Here is a 23,934-nt window from a genome sequence, read left to right as displayed (position 1 = left end):
GACAGGAATTATAATTTCCCAGACGGACTCGAGAAAATTCCTGATTACATATTTATTAAAGTAGGTACCCGCATTTAATTTTAATCATGATGTTGTTTTTAATTCATGCGTCCTGCTCTTAACAATGCATTAAAACTAAAAATTGAAAAATAAAAACCTTTTACAAAAAAAAAGAAAACCGACTTCAAAAAGGATGAAATAAAATATTATCCTTTTTAAGTCTATGCGTTACCAACTGATATGTTTGAAGTCGGTGCCAAGCCAAGTAGTAACAATACCCGTCAAAAATAATCAGCTTTATGACTATAAATCCCATTAGAACTGTACTAATAACTATTATAAATGTGTAAGTAATTCTGTCTGCCTCTTTGTCGCCTTTTCATGGCTAAACAACTGAACCGCTTTAGGTGAAATTTGGCAAGAACGTAAATTCCTTGAATTGTTTTATATTTTGAAATGTAGTCCTCTGAATAAGGAACGGGAAATAACTCAGTCCCAATCCCACGCTTGCGTGCCCACAAACATGGTACGGACTGTGCCAAGAAGGTTAGATCGTGTGTTCTGAGGTGTGTTCTTAGTACAGTCGACGTCAAAGATATGTTTACACTTTTGCACCTTACTCCTTTGTAATAAGACGAAAAGTGTACCTAAACATATTTTTAACGTCGACTGTACCTACAGAAAGTACGTTCATTGTCGTCGTGTAAGGCAATCTAACGTACATCCTTATCGAATCGCACCAAAATCATGGTATGCTTCAAAAGTTGGCTTGGCACCGACTTCAAACATATCAGTTGGTAACGCATAGACTTAAAAAGGATAATATTTTATTTCATCCTTTTTGAAGTCGGTTTTCTTTTTTTTTGTAAAAAGTTTTTATTGATAACTTTATACGTTTTCATTTTGAGTTTTAGTCGTGTGTCAATAGATGGCAGTAAAGAGTAAAGAACCGTGTCCCGCATAGTATGGGTTCTGGGCCATGACGCATCCCGAGGTAACTTATATATCATTAGATAGTGCATAGCCTATATTGATAGAATATATCGTTTTTATGAGCGTATTTGGTGGGCATACCTTGTTAGCAAAAAAGTCTACTGCCAGTACTGCCTTATAATAGGGCGGCAGAAACCCATTTCATTTGTAAAAATATTGCCTATTATTTATATTGTAACATATTGAAACATTGTATTCATGCTTTTCAAATGCCAGATTCAGTTATTTTTTAAACATTTTTAATGTTTGACTTTGGGCATAATTTAATATAAATGGAAATCGTCACAGTCACGTGCTACAAATTATTATTCACAAAAAAATATATAAGTGCCTATTTTAAAGTGATACTTTTTAGTATGAGGAATAAATGAGCTAAATTACACAATTTTTTATTTAGTACAAATCGCCATACAGTGATAGTAAAGGCCATAATTGTCCTAAAAAAATACATATATATTTCATTTATTGTGCAAAAAACAGTTTATTTGTATGAAAAGGTATAACGATTATTTCAAAAATGAATTCATCGTCCCTAAATTATACGAAAATGATATATAACTTGCCCTAGATGATAAGAGCATGAAGAAATATAGCATAGATTGGACCTGTGGAGCCGACCATTTCCCCTCTTCCCTTCTTTTTGGTACACGGTATGATCTCGTTGCTACCGGGCCAAATCAGCATATTATTTGGTAATAAGGGTATGCAAGGCATCGAACACAACCAATAAAACCTCCATGATTAGAAATAGGGGACATATTTTATAAGATTTGACAGTATCCAGGAAGAATCTTCAGATATATATAAACGGCAATTAAGCCAACGGTGATGGGTTGCCTATAATCATATGCCCACTTCAATTAACAATGAAACTATTTTTCTGTGAATGTACTCGTAAACCCGTATCCGTTAGTATGCAATTCATTAATGGACGCACCATGGCCCAAATCGGGACACGGTTCTTTACAGTGACTACAAAATTTACAATGACAGGACCCCTCTATACAATCTATTCTTTCTGTAAGAACAACAACTAATCGAAGTTTTCCTCTCATTATAACGAGTCGTTATATTATGCTAAAATGACATGAAAGTTGGCATGGAAATTAGAGCAGGTAATATCCGGAGACGCCTTCAAGAGCTTACCCCTCTGCTGAAAACCTTGCATAATTGTGCAAACTTTTGTATGACATTTATCTGACAAGGCTATTTTTACGTTACGTACAAATACATACATTTGACGTGCCTCTCCCCCGCAAAAATCGGCAGACTGTCCAGAAAATTACAGACAAGGCATCTCCATTAGGTTATATCCTCCAAGTTAATTGCATTGCAATTTTTACTAATAAAAACTGAATACAAAATTCTATTGTATGAACCTACTGCACCCAATGTGGAGGATGGAAGTTCTAACTTAACTGGTCTAGGTCTCAGAGTTCAAGGATCTAATTCCCTGTGAACCTTGGCTGAAAGAGCTGAATGTCTATTGTATATTATACAACGTTGATTGGTTACATGGAGCTCTGAATAGTATGAGGCATTTAAAGGACCATGCGACTGGTAAATATCAAATGACATTTCGTACATAAGTTCCGAAGAACACATTGGTACGAGCCGGGGTTTGAACCCGCGACCTTCTGATTGAAAGTCGCACGCTCTACCGCTAGGTCATCAGCGTCACTCAGTGGCAATGGAAAGAAGATTATTTCTTTAATATTGGAATAGGCAATACACTGACAGCATAATAAACGGCTAAGTGCGAGTCGGACTCGCGCGCGAAGGGTTCCGTACCATTACGTCCCACTTAAATATTTATTTTGTTTCGTGTGTAGTAGCGGCAACAGAAATTACATCATCTGTGAAAATTTCAACTGTCTAGCTATCACGGTTCATGACGAGTTACAGCCTTTCCGCCTGGTGACAGACAGACGGACAGCAGAGTCTTAGTAATAGGGCCCCGTTTTTACCCTTTAGGTACGGAACCCTAAAAATGAAGTGTCCAGAGTCTTGGGACCGTCAGCGTAAAAGAGACAGTTTGCCTTCTCTCTCCATAATGTTCTTGTAATTGGCTCTTGGGACAATTCCCGTGCCCCATTTTGCTTAGCGACGAAATGAATGACATTAGGCGGGGTTTACTGCGTACAGTCGACGGCATATTTTTTTAAAATTATTATTAGTGGCGTTTTCAGTAAGAGCGCTAGAAGTTAGTAGAAGTTTTGTAAAAATTGATTTATTCTGTGATTTCCCCAACTTTGAAATATGTTGCCATTCGTAAAATGACGTTGTATCTCTCTTTGTCTTTCTTCTTCGTTTTATGGGACATTCAAAGCTGAAATGCAGCTCCTGCTTATCCTTAACCTTTCATATGTGTGGTCATAAATGGAGGGTTCAAACCTGGGCTGTTCTGTATCTTCTTTATTTGCCATGCCCTAACGGATGTCGGCGACCACCTTTGCCATCTCTCCTGCTTTTAGCCATTCTTGCTAGTATGGCTGCGTTACCTACGTTCGTCCATTTTTTAATGTTGTCAAGCCAGGTGACCCTCCTTCCCTTTCCCCTCTTCTGTACTGACAGAACAGTATACATAATTCTCGACAATAATGCAAAAAAATGGGTCACAATCATTATCATACGGAGACAAGAGGTTAAAGATATCCTGAATTCATAAAGGGCGTAACCCTTTTTGAATGCAGGATATTTGCATATAAATAAATATCCGCACAAATAATTTGCTAGGTCGATTAGGTCCCCTAGGGCTGATAGGACAATTTGGTTCTAAAAGCGGTACAAACCAGTATCGTCGAATTAGTAGTGGCCAGCGTTCTGCAGAAAATAACCTTTGCGATATTACTGGTGTGAACTAGATTCCGCCGTGTGGCTTAAAGACGTTACCTGTATTTTTACCTTTTTACCAGACTATGGGAAAGGTTAAGATCGTTGTCTTGTTTTTTTGTCCAAAATGTGACGGAGTCGAGCTTTTAGTATGGAGCGAAAATTAGTTTTTCATTTTACCCAAGAGAATTATAATCTACAGTCAGAAAGACATGCAATAGCACTCAACTTATTTATTTGATAAAAGACAAAAATAGTGGCATCCGTACTACTAGTTGACAATAGATGTCGCGGCGAACGAAAACTAATACTCAACAATTTTCAGCTAATATTATACCGGATTAACTGGAAGTCTATTTTCAACCCCTTCTGCTTAAATTATTAGTTGTTAATTGGTTTAGTAGTAAATTTTTCGCCAGTAGCTACACTTGTGACATCTGGTGTCAAGTAGGGGTACTGATAATTAATTCCACTACTAGACTTTAGATGTCGGCTACGAATACGAAATAACGCGCGTGGTAAGAAAACTGATGTATGGAGTTACTCTTTCTTTAGTTAGGCCCCCCCCCCCATCTGGCGTCTTTCGAGCGTCGGCATCTGTCGGCGTCGGTCCAGCGCTATGGAAAATGACGTCGCTGCGCAGTTGCGTCGACGCTGCGTCGACGTTGCGTCGACGTTGGCCATAGAATTGTAGACGCCGACGCTCGAAAGACGCCAGATGTGGGGGGGCCCTTACCTGTAGTATCTCTATGTTTGCTTGTTTGCTAGTGCCTACATCAAATCATGGGATTAGTTGTCAAGCGGACCCCAGGCTCTCATGAGCCGTGGCGAAATGCCGGGATAACGCGAGGAAGAAGAAGATTATCTCTATGCTTGAATTAAAAAATAAATTATATGGCACAATCTTATAATTCTTATAAATAGCTTGAGATGTTTGAAATTTGAGTCCATTTTAATAATTTGTTTTTCATATTCTTGGTAATAAATAATGATACAGGATTTTTACTGAAGAATTGTACCATTTCATTCATTTCAGTACAAATAGCCTGTTGCGTGTAAACTCGCACTAAGAAACTTTAACAAAACGTTTTTTTTCTACTTATTGTGTCAAAATCTTGGAAAACCTCTACATGATATAAATCTAGTTGTCCTTAAAATGTAATTGACTGCACTGAACACTGGTCATTGTATGGGCCCAATTGTAGTCCCCTCATTCCGACAATTTAGTTGTTCGAGCAACCAGACACTGTCCGGATTTGAGAGCGCGCGCATCTGACGCCATTTTGATTTTTTAAATTAACTTTTTTTAAGATGACGTTCCTTTTGACTGCGATGGCGGTTGACGCTTTTTGGTGAGTTTTTTTTTGCGGTGTTTAAGATTTATGGTGAACGGTAACTTTTAAGTTGTAAGTTTTTTTTTCTTTTGTGTGAAATTACAAAATTATATTATTATGAATTTAGTTCATGAGGGATATCCAGTGATAAAATACAAATTAAAAATCTTATTTTTGTAAGATGCACGAGGAATATAAACCAAGGCGTGAAGCCTCCCTCTAAGCAAAAAAATGATTGTTGAGAGTGATTAGACTTTTTTTTTTGTAATAAGTTCTCAAAAAATCTTTCAAAACTAATAAGAAGAAAGTTATTCTTTACAATATTATTTATAATTTCACTTTAACATGGCCCATGGCTACACATTGACTGCACCTAATCAAGAAAAACATTTTTTTAAATTAAATTTCATGAATTCGTTTTTCTACAACCATTTCCCAAACGTAAGATTTTTATAGATATATATACAAATAAATAGTCTATATCTATGTAACATCTTTATAAAAATGTTTATTTTTTGCACAAAAACACCTAAACAAAAAAAACTGAAGAAATATTATTTTTTTACCAATACCGGCGCGAACTGGCTCGGTCTAGCTTAAACTAACCGGCCATATATTTCACTTAAGAACACGTATGACTGCTCATCATCTAATTTAGACCTTGCGTCAAGGCGATAAGGTGTAATATCGAGTGGCAGGTTAAATTGGCGCTTGATTGGCGATGAAACTACATGCTTCCCTTCACGTGGCTGATTTCGCATAAGATAGTTAGGTACTTTTATCGTGCTAAATTAGTTCTAGATATTTCTATGGGTGCGCGTAGGTTTTGCCCTAAGCTTTGTCTTTTGATTGTTTATCTCATATACCTTCACACAATTAATATTGTTCATGAATAAATAATGAATGAATGAATGAACCTACCCTTAAACGAGCAATTCTTGTATATTTATATTGTATTTACATATATATTTTGGGGATCTCGGAAACGGCTCTGACGATTTTGATATATGGGGATTTTCGGAGCCGAATCGATCTAGCTAGCTAGGTCTTATGTCTGGAAACGCGCATTTTTAGTTTTTATGTTTTCCGATCAAAGCTCGGTCTTCCAGATATTTTAATTATTTAACTGTAAAAATGACAGTTTTTCAAAAAAGAATGACAGGTTTTTCATGGTCTACTTAAAACTTGAATGGGGTAGTTCGAAAATCACTAATATCTATTAAACCAGAAGCACCTCATACATCTTGCTTACTGTGTTTTTAGTTTTTATTATTTTAACAAGCAAAACATTTTTGATTAAAGCATTGTTAGAAATTTATAACACGAATCCGACTAGGAATAAAAATACATCCATGTAAACGATTATAAAAAAGCGTTTATTTCAGGCAGTAGGTACCCATATACAAATTGCATTAAAACTAAAACTACAAGTACTGATTATCATTGCAAAATCCAGTTATATGTAACTTTTAACAATTTAAATGTGAATAAAGTGACGTCACAAAGTTTGTGACTCCCCTCCTCCCCCATGTCACAACATGTCACATTTTCTTAACTCCCTCCCCCTAAAAGGTGTGACGTAGTTAATGGATCAATGGGCAACAAACATAAACGCCATTAGATATTTTTTCATGTAGAGGTTTGTGTATGGAATCTGTCGCAATCGTCTGAACGAGCATTGATGAGAAGCAGTTCAAACTGCTTGCAATTTAAGAGACACGTTTTATACCACCACCACCACTCTTTAAGTAACTGGTGACGTTTCCTTATGAATAAATATATACAAATTTAAGGAACGAAGTACACAATACATTGGGCGATAGGGGTCATCCATTAATTACGTCACACAAATTTCTAGGTTTTTTGACCCCTCCCCCCCCTTGTCACATTTGGTCACATTTGGCAAACCCCTCCCCCCTAGTGTGACGTCACATTTTTTCTACGAAATCGCCAAATCGAATTAAGTAAGTACCTAAGTATTATTAATATTTTATCAAAATATTTTTGACGATATAAATATTAGTAATTTTATAACCCTAGACTGCTTAGGAAAGAAAATTAAAAGAATAAAAACGATTATCGTTTTAAAAACTAGTTATTTAAATGTACAGCGAATAAAAAAATTAAAAAAAAATTCCGGTTACTGATGAAGTTAAAGTGACGTCACAAAGTTTGTGTCTCCCCCCTCCCCCATGTCACAATATGTCACATTTTCTTGACCCCCTCCCACCCCCTAAACGTGTGACGTAATTAATGGATGACCCCATATGACCAAAATTAATGATTCTTAGGGCTCAATGTTGTAATTGTAAGCGTTTAGGGCAGTAATTTTAAAGTTCTAAAACTTATCTCAGAGTGCGCCCTCACGAACGGCAAAGAGGGTGAAACGCCGGAGGCGGTTAGTAAAGAATTTGCGCGGTGATTTTTTAGTAGAATGTAGGTGTTGGACAGAAACTAGTTTACATATTACATCTGATTCTTTACTTACTTAACAACCAACCAGTCCGTAGCTGACCATAATAAATACCAATGTTTTTTTTCTCACATCTTTTTCGACGACAACTTTTACATTTTTATTAAATCTATGAAATTTTGTAAGGAACTCAGGAATCTGCTGCAGGACTATCCTTTCTAAATTATACGATTATATGTCAACGCCATTAAAAATATTATCGAAAAACAGAAATCCACAATTATGGCGTCGTTCGACGGTAGAATGTAGGTGCTGACAATATCGACTTGATCATAACATACGCCATTTTCTTTTTTCCAGACGAAGCAGATCCTAGCTTCCAGGAGTCCCAGGCCTCAGCAGCCGTCTAGTTTAGCCTTTTGATGGATAACCTGCATTGCCTACGTCTGAAGCTTACACCTGGAAACGACATCTGAGAGGAGTATTTCACGCGGCTCGGTTTTCTGTTAATGGTAAGTGATGAAGTTTTTCTACTGACAAGTACGGCTACCACTTTAATTAGTTTAATTAACCACCTGTTTTGACATTGACATATGTGACGTCCCACGGGAAAAGGTACCTTATGGCGGTTGGCGCTTACGCTATTATTAACGCCGCTCCCATATTATTGGGCCCTATGCGACGTAAGCGCCAGCCGCCATAAGGTACCTTTGCCGTGGAACGTCACATATAAGCTTGCGTCTACGTAAATTACTTTCTTTACATCTCGCATGCACTAATATGCGAGTACGAGCGAGATGCATAGAAAGTAACTTAGACGTGAGTGAATATGTCAATGTCAAAACTGGTGGTAGTGGTACTATACTAAAGTCTCTGTGCTAGAGTTTACTCGGCCGGTGATCCCTGTTGTCACTTATTTGTTGAAGCTTATTTTCAAACGTTCACGATCGTACTACAGTGCATAATTGCTTTCCATCGTATTTTCTCGGAAACGTTCGTATTTGTCATGCTACTTCAGACAACATCAGTACTTTTTGTACTGAGACTGACTAAATTAGCAAGACACGTTCGTACGTTTCCGTGAAAATAAGATGGAAAATAATTATGTACAACATCTGTACACAACACAAGTCATCCGAGAAGTACATTCGCCATCAGATATATCGGAGCTGTCGAGATGCTCAAAAATATCTGAACACACTCTAACGCCTTAACAATAGAGGCGTGTTCAGATATTTGTGAGCATCTTGGCCGCTCCGATATATCTGATGGCGACTGTACACGTGGCAGATCGCGATCACCATCTTGCCGACGCAAAGTTTAATTGCCACCAATAAATTTCAATTAATCCGTGGACCGCGACAACGCACGCGCAGTCATTAGTGTCGCAAAAAATCAGCGCCATCTTGGAATTGAGCGTGCGAAGCTTAAGATTAGTCCTAACGTAATGGCAATGGCCTCAAAAAGTCCGAGACTTTGAAGAAATGTTTGACATGATGCCGAAGGCCGCATTCTGTCACCGCACCGCTCACCATCAGCAGTGTGTTCATCCTAGTCATCGATCCCAGTGCGCCCTAACGAACGGCAAAGAGGGTGAAACGCCGGAGTGGGTTTAGTGGGTATAGGGCCAAATTCTCCCCCTCTCATGCCAGGAGAGGGGAATAGAGCGGCGAGTCTCACACACCGTGCGTAAACGCATTCCCACTCCGTCAAAAAAAAGGGTGTTCACCCTCACATCCTAGAACCTAAATGGTCGCGTACTGTTGCTCTCCGTATGTAGGTTAGGGATGGCTTACTCCGAGCGCAGTTCTGTAGCCATGTATGATCCCTGAACTCTGACACACCCGGTAACCAATTTTTTACGTGCATTAGCGTTTTATTTGCCCATTGTGGACTGATTTCCTTGATTATCTCTTTATTGAATAATAGGAGTATTTTTGTGAATTACCGGTATTGTTGGACAACTTGAGGGCAATATTCGGTTTTCGTCAGGATTTGTCTGTACTCAATACTCAATACATTTATTGCACATAATGGTTACTTTGTGGTTGGGGTTTTGGTAGATTGCATTTACAATGGAAATAATTATTGAGAAGTTATTGTGATGTGAAAAAGGATGAAAATCATTACGATAATAGAGAAGTATGGAGACTTAAGTGAATGAAAGTACTTCGGGAATTGCGCCAAAAATGTCTATGTCTTCTTCTTTCCATCCTGTTACCCCCTGCTGGGATGTAGGGCTCGAATCTATTTCTTCCACTGACTCCGGTCCTGGGTAGCTTGGGTAGCCTCCTCCCACCCCATCCCCAATACACCCAGCTCTTGCTCCAGTGGAGCAGCTCCACAAAACGGCGCCAAGAAATAGGGGCTGGTCTGTGGCTTATAATCAGGAGATTAAAAGTTAGATGAGTGAAGTGTTAGATGAGAGATGAGATGTGAAAAAGTTAGATGAGAGAATGAAGTGAGATAAAAAATTCTTGACGACTATCGTCCACATCGTTGACTGGCAAATAATGGTAAACTTTATTGCTAAGGTCCACCTATGTACTGGTAAGAGACTAACCCCCTTATTCATAAACGTTTATTATCGGCTTGTCAACTTTAGTAAACGTTTATGAATAAGGGGGTATGAGTATTACTTATTACGAGAGAGTTACCCCACAGGGGACTGACGAGACCTCTAAAAAGTCTATTATTGAATTTGACTTGCATCGTGCACGAGCCATTGGTAGATCAAATGAAGGCAATAAAACAATTTATTTTGATATGTTTATTTTCGGCATTAAGTCCTTGGAGTCACATTGTCGAATTTGATTTATATCGAATTTTAACGATGACAGTCAACAACTCATCATACTATCATCCTAATGCATCGTATTATCTTAGTTTGACTACCAGCATTTCATATGTACCTCTCAGTTACTTAAATGTTAGCTGGCAGAGATCCCTTAACGGGATAAGTTCTTTGTACACATTTACTGTATTCTCTCTGTGTTATGTACTTGTTTTTTTGCAATAAAATTTTACTACTACTACTATTGTATGGCCATTGGAGAGCGAACAGCGGTCCGATTGGCGGGGCGGAGCGTGGCGTTGAGCGTCCAAGGGATTTGAGCAGCGTGCCCTGAAGCCGCGAGCATACGTTGCGTGGCATTGAGCGTCCAAGGGATGTGAGTAGCGTGCCCTGAGGCCGAGAGCATACGTTGCGTGGCGTTGAGCGTCGAAGGGATTTAAGCAGCGTGCCCTAAGGCCGCGAGCATACGTTGCATGGCATTGAGCGTCCAAGGGATGTGAGTAGCGTGCCCTGAGGCCGCGAGCATACGTTGCGTGGCATTGAGCGTCCAAGGGATGTGAGTAGCGTGCCCTGAGGCCGCGAGCATACGTTGCGTGGCGTTGAGCGTCCAAGGGATTTGAGCAGCGTGCCCTGAAGCCGCGAGTATACGTTGCGTGGCATTGAGCGTCCAAGGGATGTGTAGCGTGCCCTGAGGCCGCGAGCATACGTTGCGTGGCGTTGAGCGTCCAAGGGATTTGAGCAGCGTGCCCTAAGGCCGCGAGCATACGTTGCATGGCATTGAGCGTCCAAGGGATTTGAGCAGCGTGCCCTAAGGCCGCGAGCATACGTTGCATGGCATTGAGCGTCCAAGGGATGTGAGTAGCGTGCCCTGAGGCCGCGAGCATACGTTGCGTGGCATTGAGCGTCCAAGGGATGTGAGTAGCGTGCCCTGAGGCCGCGAGCATACGTTGCGTGGCGTTGAGCGTCCAAGGGATTTGAGCAGCGTGCCCTAAGGCCGCGAGCATACGTTGCATGGCATTGAGCGTCCAAGGGATGTGAGTAGCGTGCCCTGAGGCCGCGAGCATACGTTGCTTGGCATTGAGCGTCCCAAGGGATGTGAGTAGCGTGCTCTGAGGCCGCGAGCATACGTTTGCATTTATTTAATTTTGCGGCCAGACATGCAGGGATTTGATGGATCCAGTAAACATTTGTTTTATTAATAATGCTGCTAAATACTGTTAGTAATAGGGTATTTGACTGTATTTCGTAAATCGACTGTATTATTTTTTTACACCGTGTATCAAATAAAGCACCAGAAAATTAATAGAGAAACGTAGACAGCAGTTATTTTTAGACACAATTTCTAGTGTTTCATATAAATTCCCTAGTATAAAAATAGTTTTGACAGTTCGAAAAAGAATCTGATTTGACTAGTAGTCAAATACCCTATTACATTAAATTTCCACTGCAGTAGAATTAGCAGCAAAATTGGGTAGCAATTTTTGCAAAACCTAGTAACTATCTTGGGATAAGTTTGCCAAGGAGACCCCAAAACAGTCTTTGTAAGATGGAGAGAGGAAAATCAGTTGACTGGTAGCAGTCTCTGCCTTCTGGCATTAAGTCTATAAGTCATAAGAAATAAATGTTAAAATAAATAAAGTTTTTAGGTAGGTGTACTAGATTTTGCCACAAGCAAATTGCAACAAACGCAGTACTTCGAGCCCTCAGCGAAAGAATTAAAGATGGCGGAACCGCCGCGTCCCCCCGCGGTACCCCACGCTACCATCTTGACCCGATGATTGCCTGACCCTGCCAGCCAAGTGGTCCCAATTCCCGACATCCACACATCTCCTTCGCGTACGCCATTGGCCGACGAATTAACGACAATATTGCGTACTTATTCATTTAAACTTCTCCAGCAATTTAGCAATAGAACGCGGTTTTGTCGTACTCGGTCGTACACGGCTGCCGCTCGTGTTCGAAATTTCAAATTTTCCCGCGCCGCCAACGGACGCGTTCATTGCGCGCATTGGTTAGATTAGGTTGAGTTGCGTTCAGAATAATTTTCTAATTTACAAAATGGTGGATTGACAATGTATTTGAAAGACGGGGACGGGTGGATTATGACTGCTCTCATGTGGTTGTTCGCCAATATGGCTAAATTATACTGATTTGTGAGAATATTTGGACTTTTTTAAAGTGTTGTACCGCTGTGCGCTTGGACTCTTTATAAGGTGAGAATGTGGTGGGGTTGGAAAAGAATACTATTCTCTTTTGACCTTTTTCCTCTCAAAGGATTTAAAAAGTAAAAGGAGAATTATATTCTCTTTTTGCAAAACGGTATGTGAAATACGATCATGATAATAACTTCAGTATTTAACATCTAATTAACTAACATATTTATATCATATCATATTCATTATTTAAAATTAAGCACATTTATTTTCAATAATATTTTTTTTATTTCTTAAATAACATCCAAACATAATTAACATAATTAATTACTTTAATTAAGTATTCACTAATACAAAAATATTACGTAGGCAAGGTAAATAACTAATTAACTACATAACATATTTATTCACCATATCATAGGTCAGTTAAATAAAATAACAGTATCTGGAAGACCGAACTTTTCTCGGAAAACATATAAATACTCAAATTGAGCGTTTTTCTAGAGCTAATACCTAGCTAGATCGATTAATCTCCCCCGAAAACCCCCATATAGCAAATTTCATCGAAATCGTTAGAGCCGTTTCCGAGATCCCCGAAATATATATGTATATAACTACAAGAATTGCTCGCTTAAAGGTATTAGACTACGTACTATAAAGATACCTACCTACTCGTACGTTAAAATTCGATTATGTACGAAGTTTGTTGCAAAATACCTCCAGTTTTAATAATTTTGTTTCCACCACACCAACTGGTAAAGACTCTCTTGATTGTTCAAAATCTGATAGCAAAGTTGCATTTTATTCACATGTGAGGCAAAGTAATGAAATTAGAAAGGGCAAATTTTGTTTAACCCTCGTGCTTTGAAACCCTCGCAACGCTCAAGATTCCATTTTCGAACCACTCGCTACGCTCGTGGTTCAATTTTGGAATCTTTCGCTTGCTCGGGTATCAATATTAGCACGAGCGGTTAAACAACAACTTTGCTCCCTTGTAAAACAAATAACTATTCCACCATACCAACAACTGGTAAAGGCTCTCTTGATTGTTCAAAAACATAGCAAAGTTGCATTTTATTCACATGTGAGGCAAAGTAATGAAATGCATATTTTGAGTTGTTTTCTTATGTTTGCTAGTAGAATTCACTTTTAAATTATGATTTCGAATGATAAATATTTAATAACATTTATTTGGATTTGATTTGGTTTGGCTTTGTTTGATATCTTACAGTAAATATTTTCTTCGGGTTGGTGTGGTGAATTTTTTTGTGTTTCACTCGGGGGCAAATTTTGTCTAATTCTCGTGCTTTGGAACCCTCGTAACGCTCAAGATTTCATATTTTGAACCACTCAGTACACTCGTGGTTCAATTTTGGAATCTTTCACTTGCTTGGGTATCAATATTCGCAAGAGCGGTTAAACAACAACTTTGCCCCCTTTTAAAACAAATAACTATTACTTTGTCCACGTACAGTGTTGCCAACTCGGATTTAGAAAAAATGCTAGACTAATGTCTAGATTATGCCAAAATTATGCCAAAGAATTTTGAAACACCTATGCTAAAAAAATGCTAAAATATCACTTGATATTAGACACTAAAAACACATACATTTTTCTAATTTACCGCCTTTTTCTACTAACAAGATCTGCTTGACCAACTTTATACAGTCCGTTGACGTCCATCCGTCCACAAAAGTCAATATTCATATGAAAATATGAACCGCATAAGGCGATGGCGCATATTGTTGCTGCCAAGTTGGTGCAAACTTGGCTTAGACTAAATTATGCTAAAAAATATGCCAGATGCTAAATGGAAAATTTTGGTGCCAAAGCGAGTGAAAATATGCCAGATCTGGCATCATTTATGCCAAGTTGGCAACACTGTCCACGTAACTTAGACACTGACATTAACTTACAATGACATAACATAAATACAATTAGTTTTAACTACTCAAAACCAATCTCGATTTACACAATAATTAAATGATGACTAACAATTTCACCTACATTTAATTCCATGTCGACGCTAATATGGAATGTTATTGAATTGTTCAAAGAATAATACAAAAAAATGTAGAAGAGACGCATGGTAGTAAATTTACCAACCTACTGTAAGCATTCCCAAGAAATTTGTATAAGATATCATAATACAAATCACGAATTTATGTTTTCACTACACCAGCTCGGAAAGGCTTACTTTGCACTTCAAAAACTGATAGCAAAGTTGCATTTTATTCACATGTGAGGCGAAGTAATCATATGCTAATTTTTAGTTGTTTTCTTATGTTTGCTGTTAGAATTATACAAATACAAATGCGTTTATTTCATTACTTTTTACATAAGTTCTTAGGTATAGTGTATAAGGGTTAGGTAGGTAATTAGTCCATCTTAGGTATAAGGAGTAAGTAGGTAAGTATTAATCTAAACATTGTGCAACAAATTGTGTAAGTAATGAAAAAGGTGCGGGTACAGCTTGCTGAATTTAAACCCGCCCTTGGTCAGCTAATTGGAATGGTATTAATATTACATAATATTTAAATTATGAAATTCACATAAAAAACAAAACATTAGTATTTGACAATAGTTTCCTTACGGGGTATTTAATACAGAAACAGTATTTAATAGCATATGTTTCGTGTGGTTAGTATTTACCTAAAAGTTAACTTTATGAACGCATCCCTCACGGGGCTGGTCACGTGTATATTCTCAAACTCTTTTTGATTATTCATGTACAACTTTTTAAGTCTAGATTTGAACTGTTGGATACTCTTTGCCTCACGCACAGGAGGGGGGATATCGTTCCAACATTTGGTGGCAGCGTAACGAAATGACCCCCTGAACGCGGCCGCACGATACTCGGGCGGTACCAGCAGCAGCGCGTGGAGGGCTCGGCGCGGGCGCGCGGAGTCGGCCGCGGCCGCGCGCCGCAACTTGTCGGCCAGTGCGCGCGACGTTTGCCGTGCTAACACGCGGAAGGTCGCGCACGCGAGGTGGACCCGCCGCCGCGCGGACATTTTCAGCGAATTTAATTGATTGAGCGCTGGAGTTATACGATCGCGACGCCCAAGCCGCTCACTAAATCTTGCGCAAGAATTTTGAACTTTTTGTATACGATGACTTGTTTTCTGTAATATACACGGGCCGTAGACTGTGTCGCAATAATTAAATTGGGACAAAATTACAGATTCAACTAGCATTCGCCTCACTTCGGCGCTAAGGAATTCATTTATTTTATACAAGGACTTGAGCTTGTACATCGCTGCTTTTATCTTCAAATTTATATGTTTCTCGAATTTAAGTCCCGAATCCATGTACAAGCCCAGGTTCCTAGCACAATCCACAAAAGGTATGTCTGTTCCGCCTAGGCGTACGGGAAGACCGAGCGACTGCACGCGTCTAACAGAATTCCTCGCCCCAAACATGATTGCATTGGTTTTCCCCGGGTTGAGGCAGAGCGCGTTGTCCCGCGCCCACTCCCACACTCGCTGCAGGTCCTCGTTGAGCCGACGCACGGCTCCTGCGGCATCCTCCGGCGCGAACGATAGCAGCAACTGCGTGTCGTCCGCGAACATCTCGCAGTGCGCGTGCTGCGCGGCGTGCGGCAACTCCGCCGTGTACACTGCGTAGAGCAGAGGCGAGATACACGCTCCCTGAGGGCACCCACGGGTCACAGCTGCGAAAGATGAGTAAGTGGGTCTTCCGTCTTTATTCAGACACTTTACCATCTGCTTCCGGCCTGTTAAGTAGTTCTTCATGAGCCTCAGCGCCACACTGTCTAGCCCATAGTAACGAAGTTTGCAAAGCAGAAGCTCTATATCTAAAGAATCGAACGCTCTTGAGAAATCTAATAAAACCAGTATAGATACTAACCCTCTGTCTGTGGCGTGAACTATCTCGTCTACGACATTTAACAAGGTAGTCTCAGGACTGCGCCCTGCTCGGAAACCTGACTGATTATCCGGAATTACACCAGACCCCTCAAGATACGAAGATAACTGCTTGGTCATTGCCTTCTCTAATATTTTCGACATAGCTGGTAGGATGCTAATTGGTCGGAGATCGCGGTAGTCATTAACTTGATCTTTTTTTGGCAGTGGTGTGACGACCGCTTCCTTCCAACCAGTAGGAAAACAACCCTCAAGCAGACAAGTGTTAATAATATGGAGAAGCACTGGAATAGTTCTGGGCATTGTGAGCTTTAGCATGTCTATGGAAATAGCATCTGTTCCCTCGGCGTTAGTTTTTATAGTCCCCATGATCTTCAGCAGCTCCTTCTCGTCAATATCCTTGAATGTAAACTTACCACCACTCGCGCCGTCCGACAATGCAAAATGTTCTAACAGATGTTTAGGTACTGGCGAAGTAGGCGGCAGCTTAAGAAAACTGCTGTTTATCTTGTCTGGATCGTTGAGAAACTGGGGTATTTCGTTACTAGCCTTTTTGGTAGCTATGCATTTCCGCACGCCGTTCCACATTCTTTTTGAGTTAGTAATATGCGAGTTAATCTCACGTGTGAACGCCGCCTGCTTCTCCGCTCTCACCATCTCGGTGACTTGGTTCCTCAGCTGGCGGTAGTAGCAGTGCGCGGCGGAGTCGCGCGGCTGGGCGGCAGCGCGCGCGCCGGCTCGCTCGCGCAGCAGCATGGCGCGGCGCACGGTGCCAGTGAGCCAGGGCCGCGGCGCCGCTCCCGCCCGCCGCGAGACTACCGGCGCATGGCGATCCCACAACTGCAATATCATATTAACGAAACCATGTACTTTTTTATCTATCGAGTTTTCATACACGATATGTTCCCAGTCAACTACATTTAGGTCATGTTCGAAAGATTCTCGGTTTACACAATCCAGTTTTCTATAAGTTATTATTCGCGAAAGTGGCCTTAATATTGGAATATTGAACCGCGATATTACCAATCCGTGGTCGCTAATAACGGGATTATGACGCACAGTTGTTTGTTTACAGAGACTATAGGCGTTCGTCAATAATATGTCCAGCAATGTACGTGACTCTGTAGTAATCCGAGTAGGAGTGGTTACTAACTGGCTTAATCCAAATTGACTACATAAATTGTCGATTTTACGACTATTAGTTAATAAATCGATATTGAAATCGCTAAGGAAAAACACATAATCCACGGTTGGTAGGTACTCCATTAACACATCGGCCACCGAGCCAAGCGCCGCGTCCACGGGTACTTGTGGCGGCCGGTACGCTGTACCTATAACGCACGTGTGCCTCGCCACCGTGAGATGGAGCCACAGCTGCTCGAGACCCGCGGCGGCGGTAGGCAGTGCCAGCGGGCGCACGGCAAGCCGTGCGCGCACATAAAACCCCACCCCTCCGCCGCGCCGTCCCCCCTCACGCCGCTTATGTATCAGCTGGTACCCTGGAATGTCATATGATAACAAATTGTCACCCGCCCAAGTCTCGTTTAACGCTAGCACATCCAAATTTTCTGCCGTTAGTGTTGATGTAATATTATCGAATTCCGTATTTAGACTCCTTACATTATAAAGACCCAAAGACAGTTTATGCAACGTACCCATGTTCCTAAGGAATGCGTTCAATCAGAGATATGCTTAGAATATTCAACAAAACATAGACATTTAGAACAAGCCGAGTATTAGTCATAAACAATAGGCAAGTGTTAAGAGATAACCATTTTATATTCCTGAGATTATCATTATAAAAACTAAATTCTAAAAATAACATAGTCAGTAATAAATGTAGGAGAACACAAAAACTTGCTTGCGCTATAAGTATACAAGTAAATATTATGAAAACCTCAAAATATCCGTTATTTAAGGCTATGATCATTAAGATGTATAATTTTGTATGCAAGATGTTTGAGTTTAAATAGTTAATTTCCAGATGGCTTAGGTCACACAGTATGTATAGTATGTAATATTGTATATAAGTAACTGATGGTGCAGTAACACTATTCAGTATTGACAGGCTAGAAAAAACTAAGTTAAACATTCGATAGTAATGATTTGTAAACAAACCATGCATTGTTGTTATTTTGCCTAAACTAATCCAAATATACTTAATACAAATATGGAAGTTTACGGTCCTTGGAAAGAAAAACAAGATAATTACTTACTATTATTATTGTTCAACGCACTTTACTCACTAAGCTCTGAAATTCATTTTCCGTCTTGATACCTATAATAGGTGAGCTGCCGTCTTTGCGTATCATAATTTTCCCGTCCTGCACCCACACATACGCATAGTTTAGCTGGTTTTTGTAATGCTGTTTCACCATATATAGTAGGTTTTTCTTGGCGCTTGATAAGTACTCATTCACGTATATACGAGTATTCCTTAGTGCTCCTTGGTACCCAAGTATCGCTGCAGATGTCAAGGGATTCGCTTTATCGGTACGTGCACTACGCAGGAACTGGTCTCGCTTCCTCTTATGTACAAATCTGACAACTATGGGCTGAGACGACTGCTGCGCCTTACCGGCTACATTAACGACGCGCGTACGCCTACAGATGGATAGGTCCTCTCGCACCAGGGTGGTTCCGACCGCAGCTCCCAGTTGCTGCACACGCTCGTATAAGTCCTCGTTCTCCGTTACCGGAACACCACGGATCTCCACAGCGCAGTCGCGAGCCTGGTCGTCCGCCTGCTCCAGGCGCGCCTCCAGCTCCGCGATCCTACGCTGGTCTTCTTCGTGCTGGTTTTGAAGTTCCTTAACCTGCTGATGTAATACCTTCATTTCGGCTGTATTTTTTTCAATTGCCGACAGACGTTTTAGTATCTCGTTATTGCTTTGCACAAGGTCTTGGATTGACGCCTGCAGTGTAGTGTGCGTGCGTCCAGCTGAAGGTGACGATGATGATTTGGGTCCTTTTGATGCCGCCTGACTCGCCTGAGAGTCCATGCTATTGTCCAACAAGCTGTTCTGCATACACCTTGGACACGTCCAAGCGATCTTCAGTTTTTTTAAGTCCTTTATTTGCTCTTCGCTTAGGTCCAAACACCGATAATGATAGCTTAGATGGCAAGTAGCCACATCACAAGTACGTCCTGTAGATTTAGTTACAGATTTGGCCTCACAATTATGACACACTTTGTTCGCCATGACTTAGCAACCGGCCTTTGTTAACGGTCACTTTGACTACGACGAAATAACAATGTCGTATTTTTGCCTAAAACTGCACTGCAATCACAACGCGAACATTAACCGTGAATATTTGTTATATTGTCACACTCCGTATCACATAATTATCGTGTTTATATGCGTAAAACTATTTATAACAGATTAAAACTCGCAGAGCCAAACCGCTCGTATTCTAGGTCTACCCTCCAATTTCTTGACTTTTAAATGATGATTTTGGATGATAAATATTTAATAACATTCATTTGGATTTCATTTGGTATGATTTTGTTTGATATTTTATATTTAATATTTGCTTCGGGTTCTCTCAATGCCTTCTAATGCACATTTGCTTGTGCGCGAGTGATTGTAGAAAAATAAGATTTTATTAAAATTATTTTAATTGGGGCCATAAGTTTGAGAAATTCTGGATTCATCATCATCATAATTTCAGCCTATATACGTCCCACTGCTGAGCACAGGCCTCCTCTCATGCACGAGAGGGCTTGGGCTCAGTCCCTACGCTAGCCCAATGCGGATTGGGGACTTCACATACACCTTTGAATTTCTTCGCAGATGTATGCAGGTTTCCTCACGATGTTTTCCTTCACCGAAAAGCTAGTGGTAAATATCAAATGATATTTCGTACATAAGTTCCGAAAAACTCATAGGTACGCGCCAGGATTTGAACCCGCGACCTCCAGACTGAAAGTCAGAGGTCATATCCACTCGGCCACCAATGCGATCTGGATTATGTGGACATAATCCAGAGTTTTTGTTTTTGCCAACTTCTTTTAATATCGCGTCTGCTAATGGTCATGTTTATTTATTTATTTATTTAAACTTTATTGCACAAATTTACAAAAAAAGAGTACAATTGGCGGACTTAACGCCTTAAGGCATTCTCTACCAGTCAACCATGTCATGGTATAATCTATGACCCTATAGTTCTATATCTTAATATCTGATGATACAAATATGTATATCAAATGTCCGACTAGCTTACCACAGGTGCATCAAGCCACACTATTGTGATATAGGCAAGAGTTTGCTTGTGCGCAAGTGATTTTTCAAAAATAAGATGTTATTAAAATTTTTTAATTGGGGCCATAGATTTGAGAAACTCTGGATTAGGGCCACAAGTTATTTTAATATCGCGTCTGCTAATGGTCATGTTATAATCTATGACCCTATAGTTCTATATCTTAATATCTGATGATACAAACGTATCAAATGTCCGACTAGCTTACCACAGGTGCGTCGAGTCATAACTATTGTGATATTAGCAACAGTTTGCTTGTGCGCAAGTGATTGTTCAAAAGTAAGAATTCATTTATAATACAAGTGTGAAGTGACCCGCGGCTTACTCGTCCTACCCCGTCGCCCCCGTACCGCGCAGGCGAGAACTCATTTAAGCGGTCGGTCTATAGTAGTCAAACGACACACGAGCTACACGAGCTTATTCCACCGTCCCCATTCTACCATCGGACTTTTTGACGCACGGCCGGTTTCCATCCTTACTTGGTAGATATTCCACCAATTCGCACGAAGCGCTTTGCTTCCACTTTCCTTATGCGCACTACCAAGCAATGGAATTCCTTGCCGGCGTCTATATTTCCGTGTTCTTATAACCCAGCAACCTTCAAATCAAGAGTGAACAGGCACCTTCTGGGCGAGTTCGCTACATCGTAGGCCACGTCTACGCCTCGGCTAGTCTGTGGCCATGAGTAAGCCAATTCATAATAATAAAAAAAACCCTATTCTAACACCTTCCATTGTTCGCAGGAGCCGTAGTACCGCCATCGGTGCCATCAAAGCCAGCATACCACGAACCCCATGGCCCCCCACACCTGCCAGCCAACCTATCTGACCGGCAACCGCTTCACCACCAAGTCCTCCCCCCTCGAACCCCACATACAGTACCACCTCTGCCGCTCCAATACCAACATGCTCTTGAAGATCGAAAACGAACTTCTTCAAAGCCACCGTCAACGAGAAACTACAGGGATTAAAAAGCTGTACAACTCTTTCTTTGTCCTCTTTTAAAGACTTTTGTTTCTAATCATCATCATCATCTCATCATCATCAAGTGACTTTATAGTGTAGTGATGACTCAGTGATGGAATCATCCATATATATAGAGAAGGACTATACGGAATACGGACGGAAAGGTGATCCGTACACTTGGGAGAGCTCGGTACGGCTGGTGGGACAGGGAGAGGAGATTGGGATGTATTTGGAGGAGAGAGAGGGGCGGAAGAGGAAGTGGCAGCAGGTGGAGGGGGGGAAGATGATGCGGCGGGAGGAGGGGGAGGAGAAGGAGCAGAGGAAGGTGCCGCCGAAGAAAATTATGGGTAAGTTGAATTACTTTTCCTTTTTTAGTTGTGATTAGAACCAATTAAGATGAAATTCAACAAAAACCTTTGCTGAAATCCACGTTAACTTTGCACAGATTTGGTAGTGATAAAGTACCTATGCAATTGTCACATTAAACGTCATGTGCACCGCAAAATTTCTGCAGAGCTAGCTTGGTCCGACTGTAGAAATTTATTTTTAAAAGTATAATGATAGTCGAATGTCTATGATATATTGATACCTAAGTATATGCTTTATGCTGTACTTGCGGTAGTTATATTTACTAAGTAGGTATCCATATATACCTAATTACCTATGGTCTCTGTATTTCTGCTTCTCTTGGTATTAGTGGTATTACATACTTATGTAAGTACCTAAAAATAATCAAATACCTATTCTGGGTTGGATTTCAGAGCAGGTTCTTAATTTATGAAATTGTATTTCGTTAATAATACATATATACAAGTAATGTTGCAAGATACGTCAAAGATATCAAATATAGGGACTGTGTGCGTTGGAGACCTTTGCCATCTTGTGGCCTGAATCGGAAACATATGTGCACATGTACATTGCCAAAACAAGTGCTACCATCGACCGTTCTCGTTGGTACGTTTCCTTGTGCATAGCAGGTTCTGCCATCTTGTGGGCTACATCGGAAGCATAAACGACACATTTACGCCTCGCGCCAAAAGTCTGACGGCTCCTATGCTGCCCCCTATAGTTCATGCACGGGGCCTATAATGCGTTGTATATTAAGGGCGCTAAACACGAATTTAACAACGAGTGTGAATTGAAGCCTCAAGGCGAGAACTTAATTAACACGAGTTCGTAATTCCTGTAGTTTATGTACGGGGCCTATATTAGTAGGTAAGTACTGTAACACTATATAACGATGGGTCATCCTGCCAGCCCTTATGATGGCAGGAAGGATGTTATCCAACCCATTACTCGCCGGACTCGCGAATTGTACAATTAGTCAATTACCCTGCAGGTAACCTTACCCAGGAAGATTCTAGAAGTCACGTGAAGACACATTAATGCCGGCTACACACGTACATAACTATAAATCGTAGCGATTAATCTGTGCAGTCCGATTTGCGCAGTTTTATCTACCGTCACAGAATAAGTAACAGTACTGCCGTACAGAAAGGAAACTTCCTACAAAAACGAAGTTTGACAGCGGTTCAGGGTCGAATCATGCTATCCCTTTCTAATATATGGCACTATCCCTTTCGGCTATTTAGGGTTGTCAAAAATCAAGTGATTATCTTATCTGTGGTCGTGCACGCAAAAGGAAGTCAAGTGGTGCCAACCCTAATAATTGCTCGGAGCAATGCTGAGCCGAACGGAGCCGAGTTTGACCGATCTCAGGAGTTTCGCACCCCTGCTACCGTGTGTATGACAAATCGTTGTCGATTATCGTAACGATTTGTCATACACACGGTAGATAAAACTGCGCAAATCGGACTGCACAGATTAATCGCTACGATTTATAGTTAACGTGTGTAGCCGGGGGTAACACATTGACTCGCACTTGTCCGGTTTTTTTCTTAACTAAGTGCTGTTTCCCACTGACGTCCAGTTTTTTGCGGGTACGGTTTTTTGCAGGATCCAGTTTTCTGTAGTATGCATGCAGGATCTTCGTGTGAAAGTTACTATATTAGCTCGTATACGACTAAAACGGGATCCTGCAAAAAACCGTATACCCGCAAAATACGTGACGTCAGTGGGAAACAGCTCTACAAGTAATTTTTTGACATCATATCATATGTCGGCTGTACACCGTCTTGTCTCGTCTCGCCGTTCCCTGATTGCGGTCGGTTTTTTGGGGCCGCGTCAAACAGTCTCGCTGCTCTCAAGGCGGCAGCAAGGCAAAGCATGTACAAACTCATTGTCAAAGCAGAGATTTGTGTGACTACCCGACAAAAATCTTTGAACAAATTGGAGGTAAATAT

At 40.7% G+C, this 23,934-nt stretch overlaps 2 protein-coding genes across 6 annotated transcripts in view; both read left to right on the top strand.

The window, feature by feature from the left end:
* The first annotated feature begins 7,948 nt into the window (after positions 1-7,948).
* Positions 7,949-21,670, top strand: LOC134677125 (uncharacterized). Of its 3 annotated transcripts, none has more exons than XM_063535581.1 (2): positions 7,949-8,084; positions 21,410-21,670. In XM_063535581.1, exon 2 carries the CDS (start codon positions 21,461-21,463, stop codon positions 21,668-21,670), a length of 210 nt encoding a protein of 69 aa, XP_063391651.1. In that variant the 5' UTR covers positions 7,949-8,084; positions 21,410-21,460. The 3 variants fall into 3 exon arrangements, with proteins under 3 accessions (XP_063391651.1, XP_063391653.1, XP_063391652.1); XM_063535583.1 differs by lacking the exon at positions 7,949-8,084 and adding an exon at positions 12,218-12,579; XM_063535582.1 differs by lacking the exon at positions 7,949-8,084 and adding an exon at positions 12,219-12,685.
* Positions 21,671-21,743: 73 nt separating this feature from the next.
* LOC134677002 (transcription factor CP2-like protein 1) overlaps positions 21,744-23,934 on the top strand; it is a 93,929-nt gene continuing 91,738 nt past the window's right edge. For all 3 annotated transcript variants that reach the window (XM_063535393.1, XM_063535391.1, XM_063535390.1), the window contains exon 1: positions 21,744-21,978. In XM_063535393.1, coding sequence (XP_063391463.1) covers positions 21,744-21,978 — 235 coding nt within the window. The remainder of the gene's footprint in view (positions 21,979-23,934) is intronic.

Source organism: Cydia fagiglandana, chromosome 25, assembly GCF_963556715.1.
Source record: "Cydia fagiglandana chromosome 25, ilCydFagi1.1, whole genome shotgun sequence".
Classification (NCBI taxonomy): Eukaryota; Metazoa; Arthropoda; class Insecta; order Lepidoptera; family Tortricidae; genus Cydia; species Cydia fagiglandana.
Note: the sequence above shows the minus strand (reverse complement) of the source record. Positions and strands in the feature narration are given on the sequence as shown.

Excerpts from the sequence above, each read along its gene's own strand:
- LOC134677125 (XM_063535581.1), top strand. The coding sequence starts at position 21,461 with ATGGCCCCCCACACCTGCCAGCCAACCTATCTGACCGGCAACCGCTTC.